Below are 24,639 nucleotides of genomic sequence, written 5' to 3' on the forward strand. Positions count from 1 at the left end.
TATTGCTTTTAATATAATATTAAAATAAACTTTATTTATTTGTGTTCTCAAGTTCTACATTTTACTGTGTTTTTACTTTTAGGCATCATTTACACGAGCGTAATATACGCACCTATATTAGTCTATGGGGCAGTGCAGACAGTCCGTGAGCTTTGCGCAGCGTGAGTCCGCTGCGTAAAACTCACGACATGTTTTATATTTCGCAGTTTTTCGCACATCACACACCCATTGAAGTCAATAAGTGCGTGAAAACCACGCATGCAGCACGGAAGCACTTCCGTGCGAACTGCGTGAATCGCGCAACAGCTGTCAAACTCTGAATGTAAACAGAAAAGCACCACGTGCTTTTCTGTTTACAAACATCCAAACGGAGTGTCATAATGATGGCGGCTGCGCGAAAATCACGCAGCCGCGCATCATACACTGATGACACACGCAGCTGTTAAGTGTTTTTTGCGCACGCAAAACGCTGCGTTTTTTGGGTGCGCAAAACGCACACGCTCGTGTAAATAAGGCCTTACTTCTCTATGGGGGCTGCCATTTTTTTTCATCTCTGTATGTGTCGATTAACGACACATACAGAGATGGAATACGACACATACAACCCCATAGAGAATGTGAACGGGAGCCGTTCCATTCTCTGAAGCTTACGCCGCCTGTGTGAGAACGGCGCATGCGCCGCTCCCACACAGACCAAAACAAAGCTCGTTCGCAGAGTGAAATCCGGCGCCATTTTCATGTGGACCGGAAGCCGCTGCCGGACAGTAAGATGACAACTTCCGGCCGCGGCTTCCGGCCACATGTTCAACGAAGCGAAGGCGCAAGGAATAGGAGCGGAGGTGGCGGCGGCGGCAGGAGCAGGTAATTTATGTTCGTGTATGTGATGTGTGTATTATGTTCGTGTATGTGCGTGTTATACTGTCTGCTGAGCCCTGTATCTAATCCTCCTACACTGTGAAGTCGCTCACAAATGGCAGCACACAGTGTAGGAAGTTTGAAGATTCAAACCCCTACTTCTCCTGGCACTAGCCAGAAGAAGGGAGGGGGGATTGTGTGAGGACACTAGAGGAGAGTGTGTCCACCCCAAATTTGCGGCATAAATCAATGAGGTTGCTTTACCACAGTGACCATGCTGCAATTTTGGGAACTGCTCCCTCTAGTGCCCAGCACATGGAAATGTTATAAATTAGAATCTAATTTATAATATTTCCTGACTTGTCAAAAAATTAAAACAATGTGTAATCACTCAAATACTAATTGTTTAACTGAAAAAAAAATATATAATAATTTATAGCGACACATTCCCTTTAAGGATCTCTAAGGTTGGCAACACTGAGGCCGGATTTACACGAGCGTGTGCGTTTTGCGCGCGCAAAAAACGCAGCGTTTTGCGTGCGCATAAGGTACATAACAGCTTCGTGTGTCAGCAGCGTATGATGCGTGGCTGCGTGATTTTCGCGCAGCTGCCATCATTATGACACTCTGATGGCCTTAGGCCCCATGCACACGACCGTATCCGCAAATACTGACCGTAAATACTGACCGTAAATACGGTTCCGTATTGCTTTATAGTCATCAGCAAATCATCAGCAACGTACCCACTTCTGCTGAATGGTATCCGCAAATACAGACCGTAGTGTATCCGTATTGCATCCGTATATACGGATCCGCAAAAAAAGAGGCCTGGTTGATGGGAAATCCCCTTTGTGTCGCTTAGCAACACTTCTGTATTTGCGGATGGCTATCCGTATTTGCGGATGCACCTCCGTAGCCTTTCGCAATTTTGACTTCCCCATAGACTTCTATGGAGGAGTCCGTGCCGCAATTGCGGACCAAAAACGGACATGCTCCCTAAGGCCCCATGCACACGACCCACGATTGCAAAGTATGGACATGTTCCATAATTTTCTGAACATTTCTGCGGTCCGCAAAAACTGAGGTTTTTTACGGTTGTGTGCATGGGCCCTAATTCCTGGCACAGTTCTGCGGCACGGACACTCATCCGTAGTGATACGGAAGGGTGTCTGCCTTCAATGGAAGTGAATGTTTCCAGGAGCTATTACGGAAGATGTCTCAGTCCCACCTGATACATATTGTAATGTTTCCAGGCTATTGAGGTGTGATCAAGGAACAGGGGCGTAGATAGGAGAGGACTGGTGGGGCATTGGCCCCTGGTGTTGCGAGCAGCAGCAAGACTTACTAATAAAATGTTAATTCAATCGTAACAAAACATACTAGAATACAAGGACACATACTATTTTGGCAGTGTACTGAATTTGCATGGTGGAGGAGCTTGGTTAAAACTATTTTATGGGTTCTGCAGTGGCAAAAAAGGTATGGACACTTCTATGTTCTTAAACTATTGTAATATAGCTACTACGTGATGAATAATTGGTAAATTCTGTGTTGCTCTCCTTACTCTGCCTGGGCACATAAAATAGAAAACAAAGTTCTTCTTTCTATGTTGTTTCGAATGGCGCCCAACTGAATTTATGCTCTGGATGATGGAAAGTCCAGGTTTCGTCCCTGAAGGCACAAACAAATGCTTTCTTAATTATAGTTAGCTGATATGCACGAAGAAAAAAAATCGAAAAGAGACGTAGGAAATGAATCAGTCATTAAACATGATGCTTCCAAGAACCCTTTAGCCTCCAATGGCATAACTTTCTAAAACTAAAACCATCCTGGTATCTCTAGGCACTGCAGAATGGCCGTAAGTGACCAGATGCTCAGCTGCATTCACTAGCATGACGCTAGCATAACGCTATGAGGACATCATATAGATACTCTAATTTAAAGAGGTCTGTCTAGTGACAGATACTGTATCTTTTTACTTATAAAGCATCATTTATAAACATTGAATAGGCAATGATTCAAAATAAGACATGCAGTTATAAAAGATTAGCAAAAAGAGAAGTGATCTTACCTCAACTAATTTCCTTATATGTTTGTTAATAATCGTAGGGTCAGGCTTTGGCGTCACACCAGAAGCCCAGTCAAGTGTTACATCAGGTTTATTGGGAGTTGTAGGGGAAGTTGGCTGTGATCAAAAAGATAACCAAGAATAATATTAGTGTTTGAAAACAGGCAATGCACATGAAGTAAGAGTTAAATAAATACTTTGAGGGTGTGAAAGAATAGTTGGGAACCTGTCATCAATTTTGACAACCATTAACCACTATAACCCCTATATAAGGGCTAGAGAGACATTTCAGAACATATTCATGTATAATAGAGTATACCTTAGAAAAAGAGTCTTTAAAACTCCTGCGCCGTATGCAAATTACTCTTGAAGTGTACGCTGGGCGTTTCTTCAGCATTCAATTGTCCTGCGATCTCGGTAACAACTCCTGCCATCTAGGCTTGATTGACATCTCTTTGTCAGGATTAGCGGATGACCCAGGAGGTGTCAGAGATATCAATCATGCCTAGATGGAAGGGGTTGTCACTGAGATCACAGGACACTTGCCTGCTGAAGAACCACAAGGTGGACATTTCGAGAGTAATTTGCACACGATGCCGGAGTTGTTAAAACTTCTTATTACTGCTGCTATATATGCATACCTACCAACTTTTAAGAGTAGCAAAGAGGAACAACCGATGTGGCATGCGTAGCGTGGCAATTTTTTTTTGTTTTAATTCACGTCTCTAATACCGCCCATACACACCAGGTTCAGCCCACATAGTCTCATGCTCCCATATAGCCTCCCCACAGTATAATGCCCCCATAGAACCCCCCACAGAGTATAATGCCCCTAATCTGCTCCCCACACAGAATAATACCCCATAGTGCCTCACACACAGTATAATGCCAAATAGATGCCCCCACACAGGATAATGCCCCCATAGCTGCCCCATACAGTATGATGCTCCCATACAGTATAAAACCAACACAGATGGCCCAATACAGTATAATGCCCACACAAATTCCCCCATACAGTATAATGCCCCATAGCTGCCCCATACAGCACAATGCCCCATAGATGCCCCATACAGTATAATGCCCACACAGATGCCCCATGTAGTATAATGCCCCCATAGCTGCCCCATACAGTATAATGCCCACACAGATGCCCCATGTATATAATGCCCACACAAATTCCCCCATACAGTAGAATGTCCCCATAGCTGCCAAATATGTATAATGCCACATAGCTGCCCCCATATATCATAATGCCCCTATAGCTGCCTCCATACAGTATAATGCCCCATAGCTGCTCCATACAGTATAATGCCCCCATAGCTGCCCCATACTGTATAATGCCCAATAGCTGACCCATACAGTATAATACCCCCACTGCTGCCTTATACAGTATAATGCTTTTATAGCTGCCCCATACAGTATAATGCCCCCACAGCTGCCCCATATAGTAGAATGCCCTATACTGTCACCATACAGTATAATATCTCCTTAGCTACCCCTAGTTCCAGTGCCCATGTAGATAGTGCCACAGTGCCCATGTAGATAGTGCCACACAGTGCCCATGTAGATAGTGCCACACCTCCTTGAAGGTAGCGCCACCTGCCCTGTAGATAGCTATACCCCCCTCCTGTAGATAACTCCATTGGGGCTCCCTCTAGGAGCGGCATCCCCAACCAGGGCATCGGCCACACTGTTGCCGGGGATTCCGCTCCAGGAGGAACCCCAGAGGTCACTGTCCATATATGGACAGGGATGGCATCCCCGGCCAGAGCGTCAGCAATGCTCAGGCTGCGGATTCCGCCACAGGAGTAGCCCCTAAGGTCACTGTCCATTTATGGGGCTCCTCCAAAAGCGGAATCCCGGGCCAGAGCATCTGCAACACTCTAGCCGGGAATTCCGCTCCTGGAGGAGCCACTGACGTCACTGTCCATATATGGACAGTGATGTCAAGGGCTTTCTCACGCAATGCAAGTTCTCTGGCCGGGGACTCCATAGTTGAAAGCCTGACATCACTGTCCATATATGGACAGTGACATCAAGGGCTTTACCAAGACAGGAGTTTGCATTGCATTGCTCTTGCCGGGGACTCCATAGTTGAAAGCTCTCTTAAAGTAGCGCTGTGCCCTAGGGGGTCCTCGACTCGTGGACTGTGAATTCTGAAGCAGGAAGCTGACGGTTCCTTGCTTCAGAATTCGATTCAACTGTATCTGCGTGCTGAAGACGCAGATACAGTTGACAGCGGGACATACCACCGGCCGCCCAGGACAGTGGTCCACCGCTCGGAATCGGGGACTGTCCCGTTGAATCCGGGATGTTTGGGAGGTATGTACATGAATATGTTCTGAAATGTCCCACTAGTCCCTCTATGGGGTTATAGTGGTTTAGGGTTGACAAAACTGATGACAGGTTCCCTTTCAGTACAAGATACAAGTTGCTCTATTTTTTCTTTTTCTTTTTAAATCAAATTATTATGCTGAAATGATGTCATTTAATGAATACCATGAAACCTCAGTTTTTGACACCTCCTTAGAATTGATATGTTTAATTTATTTTCCCTTTCAATGATTTTCATCTAGTATCAGTCAGTATAAGTCAGCATTTCTACTACTTTTATTTCCTTAAAGGGGTTGTCTGACAAAAGGAAAAGCTATTTATTATTTTACCTTTGGAAAATAAAGAAATGTACTAATATACTTTCGTTTTCAAACCTTAACAGATTGCAGGTTTTCAGTCTTTGTCTAGCAAATCTGCTTTATAATCATGAGGTTGTCTTTGTAATCCTTGTCTTTTCATTCCATTTTTTTCCATGGCCAGTATATTAGAAGGTGGCTGCCACTCTTTTGCTGACAATGTTTTGTCTTTGGGGCCTGTCAGAAAGTTCCTCGTTGCCAGAAGGGATAAGTTGGAGAAGTAAATTTCTCCCACAGAGGTAAGTGGGGTCAGATGTGTCAGGTAGCTACTTGTCCCCTGTGCTACTAAATAACATTCATGTTTGCCTTAGTATGCGTGTGGTTAAGTAGAGTAGGAGGAACGCATATGTCTGAAACCACTGGCTCGGCCAAGAATTGTGTCCGGGCTGTTGAAAGCCATCTGATTTTTATGGCTGTGAGTTATTGAGGTATTGTTCTGCATCAGTCTGTATAAATATGTATAAATTTCAGTTTCTGTACTACAAAATGCCTGAAGAAATAACCTGACCTGCCTGTGACTGTCGACATTGTGATCCATCAAAACTAGGGTGAGTTTTATAATCCAGTGTATATCGTATTTGACCCAAATTTCAACATGAATTCTGTGCTATACACAAGTAGATATAGGCCAACAACAGCTGAAAAAATCTAATCGGATTATATTGAATATGTTGTTTTTTGCCCTTGCAAATTCTTTTATATTAGTAAAACAATAAGTTCACTATTTAAGCAGTTTCGTGAACATATGTACCGTTAAGTACAGGGAAGAGTTCTCCGAAACTGATTAGCCATATGAGGGAGGTACATGGGGGGGAAAATGTCTGCTGTTTGCAGGATTGCAGCATGTATTCACTCCAGGAGATGGAAGTTACAGACATGTCAAATTGCTAAAATGTGAAGCCAATTGGATTGTCAAATTGTAAAACATAGGAATGGTGCACGTCGGGTGGGGAAGTATGGAGCAGGCTCACGGGCTGATCTGGCTCCATTGAACGAGGGTGCCGGCTATGTGTTACAGCCGACACTTCAGGGTAACGAGCGGGATTCTGCTCAAGTGTGATCCAGCTAGTTTAACCCGTTAAATGCCGCGGTCAATAGCCATGAACAGAACACTGACTGAAACGTAGTCAACTACGGTATTGCTTCCCGCAGAACGACGGAACCCTTGCACAATGGAGACAAACGGAAACCATTTGCAACGGATCCGTCACCATTGAAATCAATAGTGATGCAAACGGAAACCTATGGTTCAGTCAGGGCTCCATTCATGGGTTTCCCTGACGGAAAGCTCAGACGGAACCCCTGAACGGAGCCCTGACGCAGATGTGAATGAAGCTTGAATTGTATTTTGTGTCACTGTGTATCTGTTAGTGCTTACGTATGGCTGTATATTTAAGCGTCAGTACGCTTGATCCCAGAAGGCCTTGAGCTTCTGGTGGATGCGAAATGGCCATAGACCGACTACTATGCGCTTGACTCCTGTTTTACCTGCCTCAACATCAGTGAAAAAAAATCTGCATTTGAAGATTGAAAAGGGTGAGAGGCATTCATTTTTCTCTTTATCCTGTTATTAAAATCTAATCTGACATCACATTTTTGGCAAACAGTGGGCCATCACAAACGTTTGTTTGTGAATCATTTTCAAGGGGTATTCTGTCAAATTGATTAAAAACATCAATTTCGGCTGACTTTTAACTTACGTGCATGGCTGCCAGCTTAGTGTGACATACTGATGTTCAGATAATTCGTATGACTGATCCGACGTGCAATTGATCAGCCGCATTCCGGTCAAAACGAATTTTACGTGTATGGCCAGCTTTATACACTGTGGGTCAACCTTAACCACAATCTGCCAGGGGAATTAGCCTTTTTATGAATCAAATAGCAAGGTCTGAGAAAGGTTGAACTTTATTTACAGGTTACTTTTTTTTAAATTGAGAAACTGCAATATAAAGTTTATACCAATATTTTGTATCATCAAATTGACATTAAAAAAAAATTCCTACCGATTTTGGATTCCTAGGCTCAAGCACCAATGAAAGTTTATAAATATCATCTTCTGTATGGTATAAATCGAGTGATAACTGAAAAGAAATTAAATACAATTTTAAACAATGTATCAGAACCCATTTGAGAAAATAGTAGCATCACTGATCCGATATTAAACTTTTAAAAAAACATTTTAAATAGAAAAACATTCTGAAAGTGATGATATTCAGAACATGTTTTGTTAACTCTTGCCCACATGACTGTACTAATAAACATTAAAATGGATGTTTTTTATTTTTAGATTTAATAAAATTTTTCTGTCAAAATACATTACAATTATATCACCTCTGTAGCAAAGTATGTAAGTTGTACCAACTAATATACCAACTAGTATATTAAGGAGTACTGATTTATATCTGTAGTACTCTTAGGCCCCATGCACACGAATGTGCTTTTGCGGCCGCAATTCCTCTGAAAATCCACGGGAGAATTGCGGCCCCATTCATTCCTATGGGGTCATGCACACGACCGTGGTTTCCACGGTCCATGCATGGCCCAGGAGCCCAGGAGAAGAACGGGCATGTCTTATTACGTGTTCTGCTGTCCAGGCTCATAGGAAATAATGGACGCGGCCATGTGCACGGCCCACGATTTGCGGGCGGCTTGTGGGTGACACTCCACCCCAGCCGACCCGAAAATCAAGGCCGTGCACATGGCTACGGTCGTGTGCATGAGGCCTTACACTGTATCATGTCCAGTACCATGAGTATTGCTGTTTGCATATCAATGCTAAATGTTAGCGTTACGGTCCTATTACAAAGGGATATTTGTGATTACATGATTTAGCCTGCCCACTCCACCTCCCTTTGCCATCTTTGTACTCCCAGTCCACAGCCTGTCATGCACTGTGTCCTGCGGCAACACCTTCTCCATAGAGATCTCCATACCAGCTCGGATTACCTGGTTTATAGGAAACAAAAATTTTCAACCCCTGTACTTACTGCAATGTCATATACTGAAATGACTGTTTTGCACTTGTGTTATAGAGATAAAAAATTATTGAAAAAATAATATACTTACTGTTAAAATGCAATTTCCCAGCACTGTAGGGAGAGAAGATTATTTGTTTTCTGATGTCCATGGACGTAAGATAAGTCCATATGTACGTATAAAATCTATATGGAAGGATCCCTGAGATCAGCGATTCGGGACAACATTTTAACAGTGAATATATTGAAAAGTTACAACACATCTATACATTTGGCATTTTTATGTATAGGTCAACCAGACCGCCACGGTGTTTGCTTAAATAATTAATTCTAATATGCAACGACTTTGTCTTTCTCTACAATGGGTCAACTTTTTGTATAATTATACTATTTTTTACAGATAATATTTTCTTTATTTTGAAGTAGGGCTTAACTCAACACTTAACACACAAAACTTGAAAATTCATATTGGATATTTTACCTTAAAGAGTGCCCTCTCAAACCTTTTGCACACAGTTGCTTTACAGCTCTAGTGTAAAGCCCCCATAAAGGTGCATGAAGCCTCTACGGTTCCTCCGTATGCCTCATCATTTCATATGAAGGTTTTTTCTTTTGGGTCCCAAATGAATCCAACAAAACAAAAATCATGGCATTCTTCATGGGATGCTGTATGTACCGAGGTATTCTCTCATAGAAGCAATGCTATATCTCAGTACATAAGGAGTATGAACGACAGCACATGGAGGACGTGCGGCTCCGTACTCTAGTTTTTTTCAGGTCCAATTCTCTGCCCAGAGCCTGGTCATATGGGGAGCTTATATTGTTGAGCTTCTGGAGAGGAACAAATTTCTTTCTACAACTCAGTGGGCCAATTTGCTCTCTCCAGGTAAGGTTTGCAGGCAGTGGGACAGTTGAAGCAACTTCCAGTTTTAGGGTATATTTAGGGTACTGGACACATCAGAATAGATCTCAGCTCTCCAAGCTTTAGGCCATTTTCACATGCATCAGAAATTTCCCCTATGGAACAGGCCACCAAATCAGCAAAAAAATCCATAATACACATTGCAATTCTGTGGCATTTGGTTTTGGAAAATCCAATTTACTTCCTTTTTAATATACTTTGATTCAGATTGTCAATGTAAATCTGCCACTAGAAGTGGAGTGTGAGACTGAGGGTAACAGCATTAAAGCCTGAACTTTCATGTTTCAAGTGGTGTTACAATACTTTTTAATAATGGGCAAATTGTAACAATGCTAAATAACATACATACCGTTAAGAGGTTTATTAAATCCATACTCGTTTCTAGGTGATGTGAGGCACTCTGCAGTGAAACCAGTTCATTGAGGGTGACATATAACTGCTGCATTTTAGCTGTATTTACTTTATTGTCATCTATCCAGTCAGGGAATATAACATGTACTGCTATTAAGTCTTTTAAATGAACCCCTAGAATGGGAATTTTGAAACCTTCACACTCTGTAAAGGCTTTTCGATAATTACAGTAGTTTCCATTAGATGAGACCAGCTCAGTCATTTCATTCCACACCTGCAAGGGAAGTGAGAAAATATGTTATTAATAAACCAGACTGTGTGGCTTTTTTACTATGTTATTGAATATAAAATGTGTCGGATTTCTTGATTAAAGAAATTGTAAGAAAAAGTGTTTAGTGTCTTTGGCGACCAACCTGCCTCTGTCTATATAAAGTGATCGTAGCAGCCGCGGACCGCCGGCATTCATCTCTTACCAGCAGCCGCAGGACTGTGTTCCTTAACCGGTGTCCACCTTCCCAGGGATGCCAGCATGCTGTGCTCTCTGCTTTCTCTCCCTGGCTGCCCTACAGGGTGCGTGCACGCTTGTGCGAAGCCTTAAAGTGCCAGCATGCGCACCAGTGAAATTATCCCTAACCTATCCCTGCGCACCCTGGCCTTTAAAAGGAACCCTGCCCCTTTCCTCAGTGCCTGAGCAATGTTGTTTCTTCCAAGTGTTTGTCATGCAAATGGTTCCCTAGCTGTATCCCGTATTCAGTATATGAGTTTAGTGTTTGACTTCTGTGTTCAAAAGTCCATTGTCCGAGACGTCTTCTGTGTTCAAGTCCTATATCCGAGAATATTTCCGATAGTCCGGCACAAGCTAGCTCCCGATAGTCCGGCACAAGCCAGCTCCCGATAGTCCGGCACCAGCTTGCTTCTGATTTTACGGCACAAGCCAGCAACCCAGGTACTTTCTCCCTAGTGACTGTCATTGACATTTTGTTTGACCAGCTGCTACTCCACTACGGCGGAGTGGCCCAGTGGGTCCACATACCCCATAGCCGTGACAGTGACATGAGTATAATCACAATAGTTGAATGGCAGGTGCAATGTTATTTTTGTCGAGAATTACTTTTGTTTTCTTAGGCTTATAGCACACAACTGTACGGTGCGTAGGGCACTCTGAATTTGGTGCATTCCAGTTTTTGCCTATAAAAGCGATGCTTTTAGGGGAAAATACTCCTTAATACGTGCCATTATTACGGCCTAGTAGACCCTTTGTGTACCATGATATGCTGCCTCCAACAGGCACTGTATTCTCCATATTACCTCCATAATACAGCGAGTTGTGTAGTACACCCCAAACCTCTGTGTGCCACTGTATGAATTTGGAGGCACACAATACATGTATAAGCACGTAGGTACAATACGGGCCAAGAGAAGAAAATGCATGCTGTAATACAGATCTGTAAAACACAGATCTGTAATACAGCAGTATTCATGAGCCCTTAGTGTTGTTTCTTTTTGGGCTTCTTGGGCTCAGTATTACATAAACAAATAAATACATTTTTTAATATGGCCAGACGTCACAATGTATCCCATTTTATGGCAGATGTTAACATTTTTACAATTTGAAGATTTTTTTTAATATTACACACCTTTGTTACATCAGAACTGAGATGTGCGTGAGTATCCTTAAGGCGAGATATAGAACTATGGCTTAGTCCACCAACCACAGACATCAGTGTATTGAAGTTCTGGAGGTCCAGTAATTTCTGCAGTGAAATGAATCAATGATTGGTTAATAACCTTGATCAAAACACATCGGGCGTGGGTTGCCTGGCTTGCACTTTATAGTCACATTTTGGTCTGTATTCTCTACATTTGCACTTTATGGTCATTACGTATCTTTCTATAGGAGATGGTTCTTTTTGATATTGATGTTGTGTTTTGGAAATTGGAGATATACCATGTCAAATTATGCAACAACATGTCATGGTGGATATAATATACTATTCTAGTTTCCCAGATTTGTCTTGTTCATGGCTTTTGTTAAGTGTAACTAATAAAGACAATGTTTTAACTGTTTTGGATATATAAACCCGTCGAATTGTTCTGGGAGAATAAATAGGAGTTACATACAATATTGAGTCAATCTCTGACCAAAATATAAAAGGTAATTGGGGAAGTATTGTTGAGTTTATGCTATTGTAGTACTCTATTTCCATAGATCCATTGCCAAGTGAAGTTGTTGAAAACATTATAAGAGAGGAATTGAGTATATTTGAAAATCCACAAGTAGTAATATGAAAACAACAAGTATAATAGAAACAAAATGATATATGGATTAAAAAAAAGTTATTTTACCTCAGCTACATAGATGTACTTTGTAATGACTTCTGCTCTTTGTTGCGGGGTTGGCTTACTGAGAACCATAAGCTGAACCCACTTCGAGATTCCATTAAATAGAGCTATGGACCTTTCCAAGGTTGGGTTATCAACTAAACTCCCGTGGATTACATAGCTTTGGTAATCTGTAAACTATAGAAGAAGAAATATATATATATATATATATATATATATATATATATATATATATATATATATATATATACACACAATTCAGTGTGTGTAATATAAAAAAAGAAAAACACTTTTCAAGATTTTTGAAAAATACAACAATCAGGGCAATGTCAAAACTGTGAACCGATCATTACATCCTCACAAAGTCCATCATATAAATTTTGTATATGCAGCTGCATGATATCAGGTTCCTTGTCTCTTGGGGTAGGTATAGGATGCTATATCCCATATTGTTTAAAGGTGTCCTGATTTATTTTTATTTTTTATTATATTGCTTTTAATATAATATTAACAACATTTTTATTTCATTGTGTTCTCATTTTTTACTTTTTAATGTATTTTTACTCTTACTTCTATATGGGGCTGTCATTTTTTTCATCCCTGTATGTGTCGATTAACGACACATACAGAGATGGAATATGGCACATACAACCCCATAGAGAATGCGATCGGGAGCCGTTCCATTCACTATAGCGTACGCCGTCTGTGTGGGAACGGCGCATGCGCCTCTCCCACACAGACCAAAACTAAGCTCATTCGTAGAGCGAAATCCGGCGCCATTTTCATGTGGACCGGAAGCCGCTGCCGGACAGTAAGATGACGACTTCCGGCTGCGGCTTCCGGCCATATGTTCAACGAAGCGAAGGCGCAAGGAATAGGAGCGTAGACCAGCGGAGGCGGCGGCAGGAGCAGGTCATTTATGTTCGTGTATGTGATGTGTGTATTATGTTCGTGTATGTTCGTGTTATACTGTCTGCTGAGCCCTGTATCTAATCCTCCTACACTGTGCAGTCACTCAGAAAATGGCGGCACACAGTGTAGGAGGTTTGAAGACATTCAAACCCCTCCTTCTCCTGGCATTAGCCAGAAGAAGGGAGGGGGGATTGTGTGAGGACACTAGAGGAGAGTGTGTCCACACCGAATTTGCAGCATAAATCAATGAGGTTGCTTTACCACAGTGACCATGCTGCAATTTTGGGAACTGCTCACTCTAGTGGCCAGCACATGGAAATGTTATAAATTAGAATCTAATTTATAATATTTCCTGTCTTGTGAAAAAATTAAAACAATGTGTAATCACTTAAATACTCATTGTTTAACTGAAAAAATAATAATAATTTCTAGCGACACATTCCCTTTAAACATACTGAGCAATTTATTTTGTAATTGGTGTGTAACACCAATAAATTGCCATGTACCCTTATAAAGAGGCATGGACTCGCGGGACAGGGATGTAATATTGCCACTTTACAAAGCATTAGTGAGGCCTCATCTAGAATATGCAGTTCAGTTCTGGGCTCCAGTTCATAGAAAGGATGCCCTGAAGTTGGAAAAAATACAAAGAAGAGCAACAAAGCTAATAAGGGGCATGGGGAATCTAAGTTATGAGGAAAGATTAAAATAATTAAACCTATTTAGCCTTGAAAAAAGACGACTAAGGGGGGACATTATTAACTTATATAAATATATTAATGGCACATACAAAAAATATGGTGAAATCCTGTTCCATGTAAAACCCCCTCAAAAAACAAGGGGCACTCCCTCCGTCTGGAGAAAAAAAGGTTCAACCTGCAGAGGCGACAAGCCTTCTTTACTGTGAGATCTGTGAATCTATGGAATAGCCTACCGCAGGAGCTGGTCACAGCAGAGACAGTAGATGGCTTTAAAAAAGGCTTAGATAATTTCCTAGAACAAAAAAGTATTAGCTCCTATGTGTAGAAATGTTTCCCTTCCCTTTTCCCATCCCTTGGTTGAACTTGATGGACGTGTGTCTTTTTTCAGCCATACTAACTATGTAACTATGTAAAGTGAATTGTTGTGATTGCTCTTCTTTGCATGTTTAAATTGTAACTGTTGAATATTTGAATGAAAAAGACAGAATGAGAAATCTCAATTTGGTGTAAAATAGAGAATTTCTACCAAAATGTTCAATTGACCATATATAGTATTAGAAAATCATAAGTTACAGTGGTAATTATGTTTTAAATTATTTTCTCCGTTTTTTTTTTTACTTATAGAGATATTAGCATTTTTCTGTTTTGCAGTGGAATCCATTTTTACAATAGTGACAACAGGAAGTGCGGTTTTTAAATGATCCTCTCAGAAACCCATGGTAAAAATGTCACTTATTATTGATAGAACATGCTGAGAAAGTAACAGTTTGTCTTCAATTACTGAGAAGTGAATTCAAAAGTATTAACCAATAAGGTGGCACTTTCTATAATTTTTGCAAAAACGGCCACCAAAACAAAACAGAAATAAATTAAACAAATTAGCCGAACTGTAGCTATCATCTTGACTTCTGATTTACTGGAGCATGACCCATTTTAATTTAGGTGGTGATCCTTCTTAACAATCATGCAGGTCTGGAGGTTAAATATCATTGCCCTACTCATTTTAGATGTGTGAGCTGCATAGCAATCATATAGATTATGTTAGATACTGTTATTTATAGGGATTGTAGAATTTTCAGGATTAGGGCTCATGCACACTGGCAAGAAGCATGTACGGCAGTGTACAGAGCCTGTTCGGATACTTTAGATGGATCCGACACCGTGCACTGCCATGGAGGCACAATCAGACTGCGTGTGTCCAGAGATGTTCTCCCTGCAGAGTAATGCTTTCAGATGAGATTACCTCCGTGTATATGGAGTCCGATGGAGCATGCTCTGTTTTTTGTACTGATTCTGACAGAAAAAAACTCTGTATTCCTCCGAATTAAATCTGAGGCAAATAGAGGTACAGTAGAGGATGCTCTATGGCAGCCCAAGACGTACGTAACAGATAGGCTGGGTTCACACTACCTATTTTCAGGCGTAAACGAGGCGTTTTACGCCTCAAATTACACCTGAAAACACGGCTCAAATACGTCGGCAAACATCTGCCCATTCATTTCAATGGGTTTGCCGACGTACTGTGCCGACGACCTGTAATTTTACGTCTCGCTGTCAAAAGACGGCGAGTAAAATAACAGCGTCGTCAAAGAAGTGCAGGACACTTCTTGGGACGTAATTTGAGCCGTTTTTCATTGACTTCAATGAAGAATAGCTCCAAATTACGGCCGTAATTGACGCCTCTCAAAACGCGAGTACGAGCAATTACGTCTGAAATGCAGGAGCTGTTTTCTCCTGAAAACAGCTCCGTAATTTCAGCCGTAATTGTCGATATCGTGTGCACATACCCATAATACCACCGTGCGAATGTGCCCTAAAAATAATTACGTTTGTATGATAGCTCTCCATAACGTCAACTGAAATTCAATTTCCCAAAGTGCATAATATTATAAAACCCAAAACACAGCAGTCAGAATATAGTATGAACTTTTGTAAACAGATGGGCGCCATATTGAAAACATTGCCAGCAGTCATAGTAGTTGTGCTTATTTGGCCCTTCAAGGAGTGCAAATTATATGTTCTTGCGAACCACTTGTTTAGTATAGTTTCTGATGTCATGACAATATGAAGAAGATATACGTATATAGATTATGAGTTTCTGTACTTTGTAAATGCAAACACAATAGAAAGTGAGTAAAATAGCATTTATCCGTACAGCTATCCTTCGGAATGCTTTATATTCAAGAAATGTTAGGTGCTCCGCCAGCTCCACGGGCTCCAGATGGTCGAACAGAAGGCAAACCTTTCCCTTCTTTGAAGTTTTTTTCCTCTGTGTGACTCTTCGCATCCAGTCATAAGATGGGCTGAAAACAAAAGTGACAACACAGACTGTCACCACAAAATGCTGAATTCAATAAACAATTAACAATGATCTTGTTGTGGTGCCTCTATTTTCTTGTATCGCTCTGATCTCATCACCGTGCACTTCATACTTCAATACATAAGAGACATAAAACAGACGTGGTTGTACAATATCATGTGATACTAATTTATTATAGTCAGTTATTGAACATATATAGGGTTTTGAAGTTCTGCTTAAAAATTGATGTCAAACAAGACAAACATATTCCCATCCTCTAAATACCACCTTCTTTTTTTTTTTTTTCATTTTCTTCTCTAAAGCCTTATCCCACTTGTATGTTGCCATACTGCATTACTTCCCTATTATGGTTTCTATAATACATGTTGCTTTCCCTTATTGTAAGTTCAAAAGTTTTTCTTTATGGACTTTGGTTTTCTTGTTTTTGCTGATAATTTTGTATAATTAAAAGCTTTAATATGAAAAAATGGCTTAATTTCTTATGGAATGTGAAGTACTCACATTAAAGAGGACTCTAGTTATACATGTTTATTTGTAAAAGGGTTTTCCAAGATTTGACACTAAAGGATGATTCCCAGTATAGGCCAACAATGTGTGATTGGTGATTGGTGATTAAAACAACATGTTAACTTTATTCTGTGCGTCAATACGATTACGGCAATACCAAATATATATAGTTTTTTCTATATTTTACTACTTTTACAAGTAAAAACCTAAGTGTAAAAAAGAAAATGTATTTTGTGTCGCCAAATTCCGAGAGCCATAACTTTTTTATTTTTCCATCGATTAAGTGGTATGAGGGCTTATTATTTGCGGCATAAGCTGTAGTTTTTAATAATACCATTTTGGTGTACATGCGACGGTTTGATCACTTTTTATTTCATTTTTTGTGGGAGATGTGGTGACCAAAAAATAGAGATTCTGGCGTTTACAATTTTTTTTCTACGGCGTTCACCGTGCGGGTTAAATGATATATTGCAATAGTTCAGACTTTTACGGACACGGTGATACCAATTATGTTTATTTATTTTTTACTATGCTCTAGGGCAGGGGTGGGCAAACTTTTTGACTCGCGGGCCACAATGGGTTCTAAAATTTGACAGAGGGGCCGGGCCAGGAGCATTTGGAGGGAGTGTTTGGGCCGGATATACTAAAGCATTAAATGTAGTGTGTGCAAACCTCATAGCACAGTAAGAACACTACAACCCAATTTATTAACTGTCTTTCAAATGTGAAAAATAGCCCTTATCAGTTAATAAATTTGTCTCAAGGAATATGCAAGATATGGCATTTACATACTATTTCGCAGATACTGGGAGGAGGAAATGTAAATAGATTAAAATAACATACGCACTGTGATTTATCAAGAAAAAAGTTCTGTTGACTCTGTAAATTAGCTGCCAACCTCTGAGCAGTAGCCGCCCGTTCTTGTGTTGACTGCTTGCTAGCATAGTTTGCATGCTTCGTGGCAAAGTGACGGCTGATATTGTACTCTTTGAAAACCGAAGGGCTTAATGGTGACGTGAAACGAAGTGAAAATTAAAGTGAAATAAAGAGAAATACGCGCCACATTAACCCCTTAATGACCGGGCCATTTTGCACGTTAATGACCAAGGATTATTTTTTGTTTTTTCATGGTCGCATTCCAAGAGTCGTAACTTTTTTTTTATTACGTCGACATAGCCATATAAGGGCTTGTTTTTTGCGGGACGAGTTGTATTTTGTAATTGCACCATTTTTAGATGCTTACAATATATTGATTAACTTTTATTAACTTTATTTTAGGAGAGAATTGAAAATAAGCAGCTATTCCAGCATTAATTTTCACGTTATAAATTTATGCCCTTTACTATGCAGCATAAATAACATGTTACCTTTATTCTACGGGTCGGCACGATTACGAGGATACCAAATATGTAAAGGTTTTATATGTTTTCCTACGTTTGCACAATAAAAACCCTTTTAGAAAAAAATTACTTGTTTTTGCATCGCCGCGTTCCAAGAGCCGTCATTTTTTTATTTTTCCGTCGATGTGACCGTATGTGGGCTTGATTTTTGCGGGCCAATGCGTAGTTTTCATTAGTACTATTTTGGGGTACATAGGACTTATAGATTAACTTTTATTTTATTTTTTATGGGGGGAATGGGAGAAAAGAGAGAATTTTGCCGTTGTTTTTTGCGGGTTTTTTGGACGCCGTACATCCGGCGGTTTTATTAATGTGTTCATTTTATTGGTCAAGTTGTTATGATCGCGGGGATACCATATATGTGTATGTGTTATTTGTTTTGACACTTTTACTGAATAAAACCACTTTTTGGGCAAAAAAAGTAGTTTTATTTGATTTTGACTGTAATTATTTTATTTTTTTTCAACAAACTTTATTTAACTGATTGACATTTTTTTTTTAAGTCCCACCAGGGGACTTCACTATGCGATGTGCCGATCGCATATATAATGCTTTGGTATACTTAGTATACCAAAGCATTATTGCCTGTCAGTGTAAAACTGACAGGCAACCTGTTAGGTCATGCCTCCGGCATCGCCAAACAGGCAGTTGCGGAAGACAGACCTGGGGGTCTTTGTTAGACCCCCGGCTGTCATGGAAACCCGACGGCGACCCGCGATTTGTTTGCGGGGGCGCCGATCGGGTGACAGAGGGAGCTCCCTCCCTCTGTCAAACACATTAGATGCCGCTGTCACTATTGACAGCGGCATTTAATGGGTTAAACTGCCGGAATCGGAGCGCGCTTCGATTCCGGCAGTTGCAGCAGGAGCCAGGCTGTGTATAACAGCCGTGCTCCTGCCGCTGATCGCGTGGGTACACTGGCAGTACCCGCGCCATCACAGGACGGATATATCCGTCCTCCTGCGCGAACTAGCAGCTGCTGAGGACGGATATATCCGTCCTTCGGCGTTAAGGAGTTAACAACGGTCAATGTGTTTTGAGTGCGCCATCTATTGGGAAAACGTGGGCATTGCAGGGAAAGGGGAAAAAAAAGGAGGTTTTTACTATGATTTGGACAAGTTCGGCGGGCCGGATTAAAAAGCCTAACGGGCCGTATGTGGCCCGCGGGCCGTAGTTTGCCCATGTCTGCTCTAGGGGGAAAATGTGAAAAGTTTTTTTTTTTAACTTTTAATTTAAATTTTTATTTTTTCACACAAAAAAAACTTTATTTAACTCATTTTATTAGTCCCCCTACGGGACTTCAACCAGCGATCATTCGATCGCTTGCACGATATACTGCAATACTAATGTACTGCAGTATATTGTGATTCTGACAGGCAACTATTAAGCCCTGCCGGAGGCAAGGCTTAATGGGTGCACAAAGATGGCGGACCTGGCGGCCTTCATTAGGCCCCCAGGCAGCCATAGCAACCATCGCCCGACGCAATTGCGTTGCGGCGGGCGCGATGAGCTGTTAGAGGGGGTCGCCCCCCTCTTTCTAACGACTGAAATGCTGCGGTCGCTATTGACCGCAGCATTTAACTAGTTAAACGTGCAGGATCGCGCTCTTTACTCTGAAGTGTCGGTTGTAACATACAGCCGACACCCGCATCGTATGGAGCAGGTTCACTCCGTGATCCCGTTCCATACTTCCCCTACTCGACTTTGGCTTATGGATACGTCAAATGTCGGGAAGGGGTTAAAGGCTATGTACACCTTTGAATATTTTTTATTTATTATTTTATTTATATATTAAATGTCAGTGTGTTTGGTGAAGCTTTCTAAATACTTTTTATTAAAATGTACTTTTACTTTGTGAAATACAGCTGCTTTACACCGCGTTCCAAATTATTATGCAAATGTTATTTTTCGCTGATTTTCCTAAATAGTCGATGCAAATGACAGTCAGTATAATCTTCAAGCCATCAACCGTTGGAGTATAATGCAAATTTTATTGAACAAATCTCCTAATGATAACAGATTTTTTTTTAGAAGTAAAAAACTCAAAATGCACTGTTTCACATTATTATGCACAACAGAGATCAAAACATTTTAAAGGTTGTAAAGAGAACTAAAATGGTAATTTGTTGAATTTGCAGCATCAGGAGGTCATATTTACAGAAATCAAAAGCTCTTTCAATCAAAAAAAAAACTTAACAGGCCAAGTTACATGTTAACATAGGACCCCTTCTTTGATATCACCTTCACAATTCTTTCATCCATTGAATTTGTGAGTATTTGGACAGTTTCTTCTTGAATATCTTTGCAGGATGTCAGAATAACCTCCCAGAGCTTCTGTTTTGATGTGAACTGCGTCCCACCCTCATAGATATTTTGGTTGAGGAAGCTCCAAAGGTTCTCAATAGGGTTGAGGTCAGGGGAACATGGGGGCCACACCATGAGTTTCTCTCTTTTTATGCCCATAGCATCCAATGACACAGAGGTATTCTTTGCAGCATGAGATGGTGCATTGTCATGCATGAAGATAATTATGCTACGGAAGGGACGGTTCTTCTTTTTGTACCATGGAAGATAGTGGTCAGTCATAAACTCTACGTACTTTGCAGAGGTCATTTTCACACCGTCAGGGACCCTAAAGGGGCCTACCAGCTCTCTCCCCATGATTCCAGCCCAAAACATGACTCCACCACCTCCTTGCTGACGTCGCAGCCTTGTTGGGACATGGTGGCCATTCACCAACCATCCACTACTCCATCCATCTGGACCATCCAGGGTTGCACGGCACTCATCAGTAAACAACACTGTTTCAAAATTAGTCTTCATGTGTTTATGAGCCCACTGCAACCGTTTCTGCTTGTGAGCATTGTTTAGGAGTGGCCGAATAATAGCTTTATGCACACTTGCAAACCTCTGGAGGATCCTATACCTTGAGGTTCGCGGGACTCCAGAGGCACCAGCGGCTTCAAATACCTGTTTGCTGCTTTGCAATGGCATTTTAGCAGCTTCTCTCCTAATCCTATTAATTTGTCTGGCAGAAACCTTCCTCATTATGCCTTTATCTGAACAAACCCGTCTGTGCTCTGAATCAGCCACAAATCTTTTCACAGTACGATGATCACGCTTACGTTTTCTTGAAATATCCAAGGTATTGCACTATTTCACGCTTTTCGGCAGCAGAAAGATCCTTTTTCTTTCCCATATTGCTTGAAACCTGTGGCCTGCTTAATAATATGGAACGTCCTTCTTAAGTAGTTTTCCTTTGATTAGGCACACCTGGCAAACTAATTATCACAGGTGTCTGAGATTGATTACAATGATCCAAAGAGCCCTAAGACACAATACCATCCATGAGTTTAATTGAAAAACTAATAATTAAATGTTTATGACACTTAAATCCAATGTGCATAATAATTTGGAACACGGTGTATATCCTGTATACAGAGCAGCTGTATCTAGGGCTGAGACATGAATCAGTCAGGTCAGTGGCACTGACAGGTTTAGTGACATCCAGTCCTCCTTGTTTCTGACACGCATGATCCATTTGTTATCGATAAAATCTAAGTTACGAACTTATATGTCATTGGTAACAGCTCGGTTTTGCGTGTCAGAGACATGTAGGACCCACTGTCACACTGCCTTGACGGATTCAGGTTTCAGCACAAGAATACAAAGCAGCTGTATCTCAAAAAGTAAAAATAATTTTTAATGATATGTATTTAGAAAGTTGCACCAAACACACTGATTGACATTTTTATTTAAAAAAAAACAACTATTTTAAAGGTGTACATAGTCATTCATTTGGGTATTAATGCTATCTTAAGACAATGTGAGTGGGAGAAAGACACTGAGATGGAATACACAGTAAGATAATCAGAATATTCTATGAGGCTTAAAAAGTTACCATAGGGGGTACAAAGATAGCATTGGCATCTGAGCCCTGGTACCTGAAGCAGTCCAATGACCTCTTTACCACATAAGAGGACACCAGTATTATAAATGGTAAAAGTCAAGGGAAGGGCCCTGTTTCAAGTCACATCTCTGGGCAGGACCGGCCTTAGGGGTGTGCGCCCTGTGCCTTCGCACAGGGCGCATCACTCCAGCAGGTAGAAGGGGGCGCTGCGCTGGCTCCCTTCCCCTGCTTGTTTCAGAAGCGCCCGGGCCCAGCGATTCAGCAGTCGCCTTTCCGCCCGGGCGCTTCCTCAGTTAGTGGCCGTCTCTACCGCTGTAGCAGCCATAGCGACAGAGGCGACACCGGGCATAAGGGCGGTGGCGCCGCTAGCAGCCGCTGCGGCTGCTACAGCGGTAGCGACGGCACTATAGAAGAGCAGGGAGGTATCTCCCTGCTCTGCCATCTACTAGCGCCACTGTAGCTCCCTGAAGGAGCCGGGAATTCCGCTCCTGGAGCACTCCTTGAAGTCTCTGTCGATATATGGACATTGATATCAGGGGAAACTTCTGCAGCGGAATCCCCGTCCACAATGTTGCAGGAGAAGCCAATGATGTCACTGTCCATACATGGACACAGACGACAGGAGCTTCTCCTGGAGTGGAATCCCCGGTCACAGCGTCGGCAACGCTGTGGACGTGAATTCCACTTCAGGAGTTTCCCCTAATGTCACTGTCCATTTATGGACAGAGACATCAAGGAGCGCTCCAGGAGTGGAATCTATGGCCACACGGGGATTCCGCTCCTTCAGGGAGCTACTGTGGTGCTATCTACAGGAAGGGGGGGTTGCTATCTACAAGGGGGCTGTGGGCTTGTGTGGCACTACCTACAAGTGGGCTGTGTGGCACTACCAACAAGGAGGCTGTGGGCTGTGTGGCACCACCTACCAGGGGGCTGTGTGGCACACCCTACCAGGGGGCTGTGTGGCACTCCCTACCAGGCGGCTGTGTGGCACTCCCTGCCAGGGGGCTGTGTGGCACTCTCTACAGGGGGCTGTGTGGCACTCTCTACAGGGAGCTGTGTGGCACTCTCTACAGGGGGCTGTGTGGCGCTATCTATAAGGGGGTTGTGTGGCGCTGTCTACAAGGGGGCTTTGTGGTGCTACCTACAAAGGGCTGTGTGGCGCTACCTACAAGGGGCTGTGTGGCACTACTTACAGGGGGAATCTGTGAGTGGTGGGTTGATGGTCATTTTACTGTGAGTGGGGGGCTGATGGTCATTTTACCGTGAGTGGGGGGGCTGATGGTCATTTTACCGTGAGTGGGGGGGCTGATGGTCATTTTACTGTGAGTGGAGGGCTGATGGTCATTTTACTGTGAGTTGGGGGCTGATGGTTTCAAGTGGTTTCCACCTCTGACCTCCAATTGAAATTAACAGGAGGCAGAAAATACCTGCGTCGCTCGTTTGGCGCTTCTTTTCCTGCGTCTTTTGCATTCGCTTCAACGGCTTAAGAGAAAACGCCAAAAAAAAAAGGTCAAACAACGCTGAAGGAATTTTGAGGCAGATTTTTTTTGCCTTACAAAAAACACAGTGTGAATATACCCTACGAGTGTAGAGCTTTCTTTTAAGCCGTTTTCTGTATTTCGCGAAACAATTTTTAGTAGAGGTGCCCTGAGGAAATTTTATTTTTCCAGTGCTGCCTCGAGTCCGAAAAGGTTGGAAAACTCTGTACTAGGCTACAGGATCACGCAAGGGTCTCGTCGTGGAGCAGCTCAGTTCGTCCTGGGAACGGGACCTAGGTGAGTAAAATTTTTGTTTTTGTGTGGTGGCACTGTCTACAAGGGAGAGGTGAGGGGACTGTATGGCGCTGTCTACTAGGGGGAGGTGCGGGGACTGTATGGCACTGTCTACAAGGGAGAGATGTGGGACTGTATGGCACTGTCTAAAAGGGGAAGGTGGGGGGCTGTATGGCACGATCTACAAGGAGGAGGTGGCGGATTATGGCCCTATCTACAGGGAGGCTGTATGGCAAAATCTACTGGGGGGCACTATACTGTGTGGGGGCCACTAAGCGGTCATTATACTGTGGAGGGTACTACAAGAGGCATAATACTGTGGGCACAATTAGGGGACAAAATACTGTGTCCTTGAAGGGGTTGGGATATATGAAATTATTAAATATTATTATTATACTGTAAAGGGGCATTATAATTTTTTTATGGGGCTTTTTTTTTTTTTTTTAACGATGGGAGTGGGGCGCGAAAGATCATTTCGCACAGGGCGCCATCTTTCCTAAGTGACAAGTAACAATATAAACTGAGTTAAATCAATTCTAATGATTAATATTGACTAAAATATATTTATTTAATACATTTTAATATGAATGATTAGTCAGACACATAGATAGATAGATAGATAGATAGATAGATAGATAGATAGATAGATAGATAGATAGATAGATATAAGACAAAAAATAGGCAGCACTCCGTTCAGATAGAGGTGAAAAAAGAGGGTACTTTTATTGTCCCATAAAAGTACCCTCTTTTTTCACCTCTATCTGAACGGAGTGCTGCCTATTTTTTGTCTTATATACCATTGGGATTGTGGTCTTATCCCGTTGGCTTGCACCCATAGCATACCGGTGCGGCTGGATCCATTTGTTTTGATAGATAGATAGATAGATAGATAGATAGATAGATAGATAGA

General features: G+C 41.8%; 1 protein-coding gene across 3 annotated transcripts in view; it reads right to left on the reverse strand.

Moving 5' to 3' along the window:
- Positions 1 to 24,639, reverse strand: part of RASGRP3 (RAS guanyl releasing protein 3) — a 106,064-nt gene that overhangs the window by 21,889 nt on the left and 59,536 nt on the right. For all 3 annotated transcript variants that reach the window (XM_075864433.1, XM_075864432.1, XM_075864434.1), the window contains 6 exons: positions 15,976 to 16,123; positions 12,211 to 12,384; positions 11,502 to 11,618; positions 9,863 to 10,138; positions 7,620 to 7,697; positions 2,927 to 3,040 (listed from right to left, as the gene is read on the reverse strand). In XM_075864433.1, the coding sequence (XP_075720548.1) occupies positions 2,927 to 3,040; positions 7,620 to 7,697; positions 9,863 to 10,138; positions 11,502 to 11,618; positions 12,211 to 12,384; positions 15,976 to 16,123 (907 nt within the window). The remainder of the gene's footprint in view (positions 1 to 2,926; positions 3,041 to 7,619; positions 7,698 to 9,862; positions 10,139 to 11,501; positions 11,619 to 12,210; positions 12,385 to 15,975; positions 16,124 to 24,639) is intronic.

Source organism: Rhinoderma darwinii, chromosome 4, assembly GCF_050947455.1.
Source record: "Rhinoderma darwinii isolate aRhiDar2 chromosome 4, aRhiDar2.hap1, whole genome shotgun sequence".
Classification (NCBI taxonomy): Eukaryota; Metazoa; Chordata; class Amphibia; order Anura; family Rhinodermatidae; genus Rhinoderma; species Rhinoderma darwinii.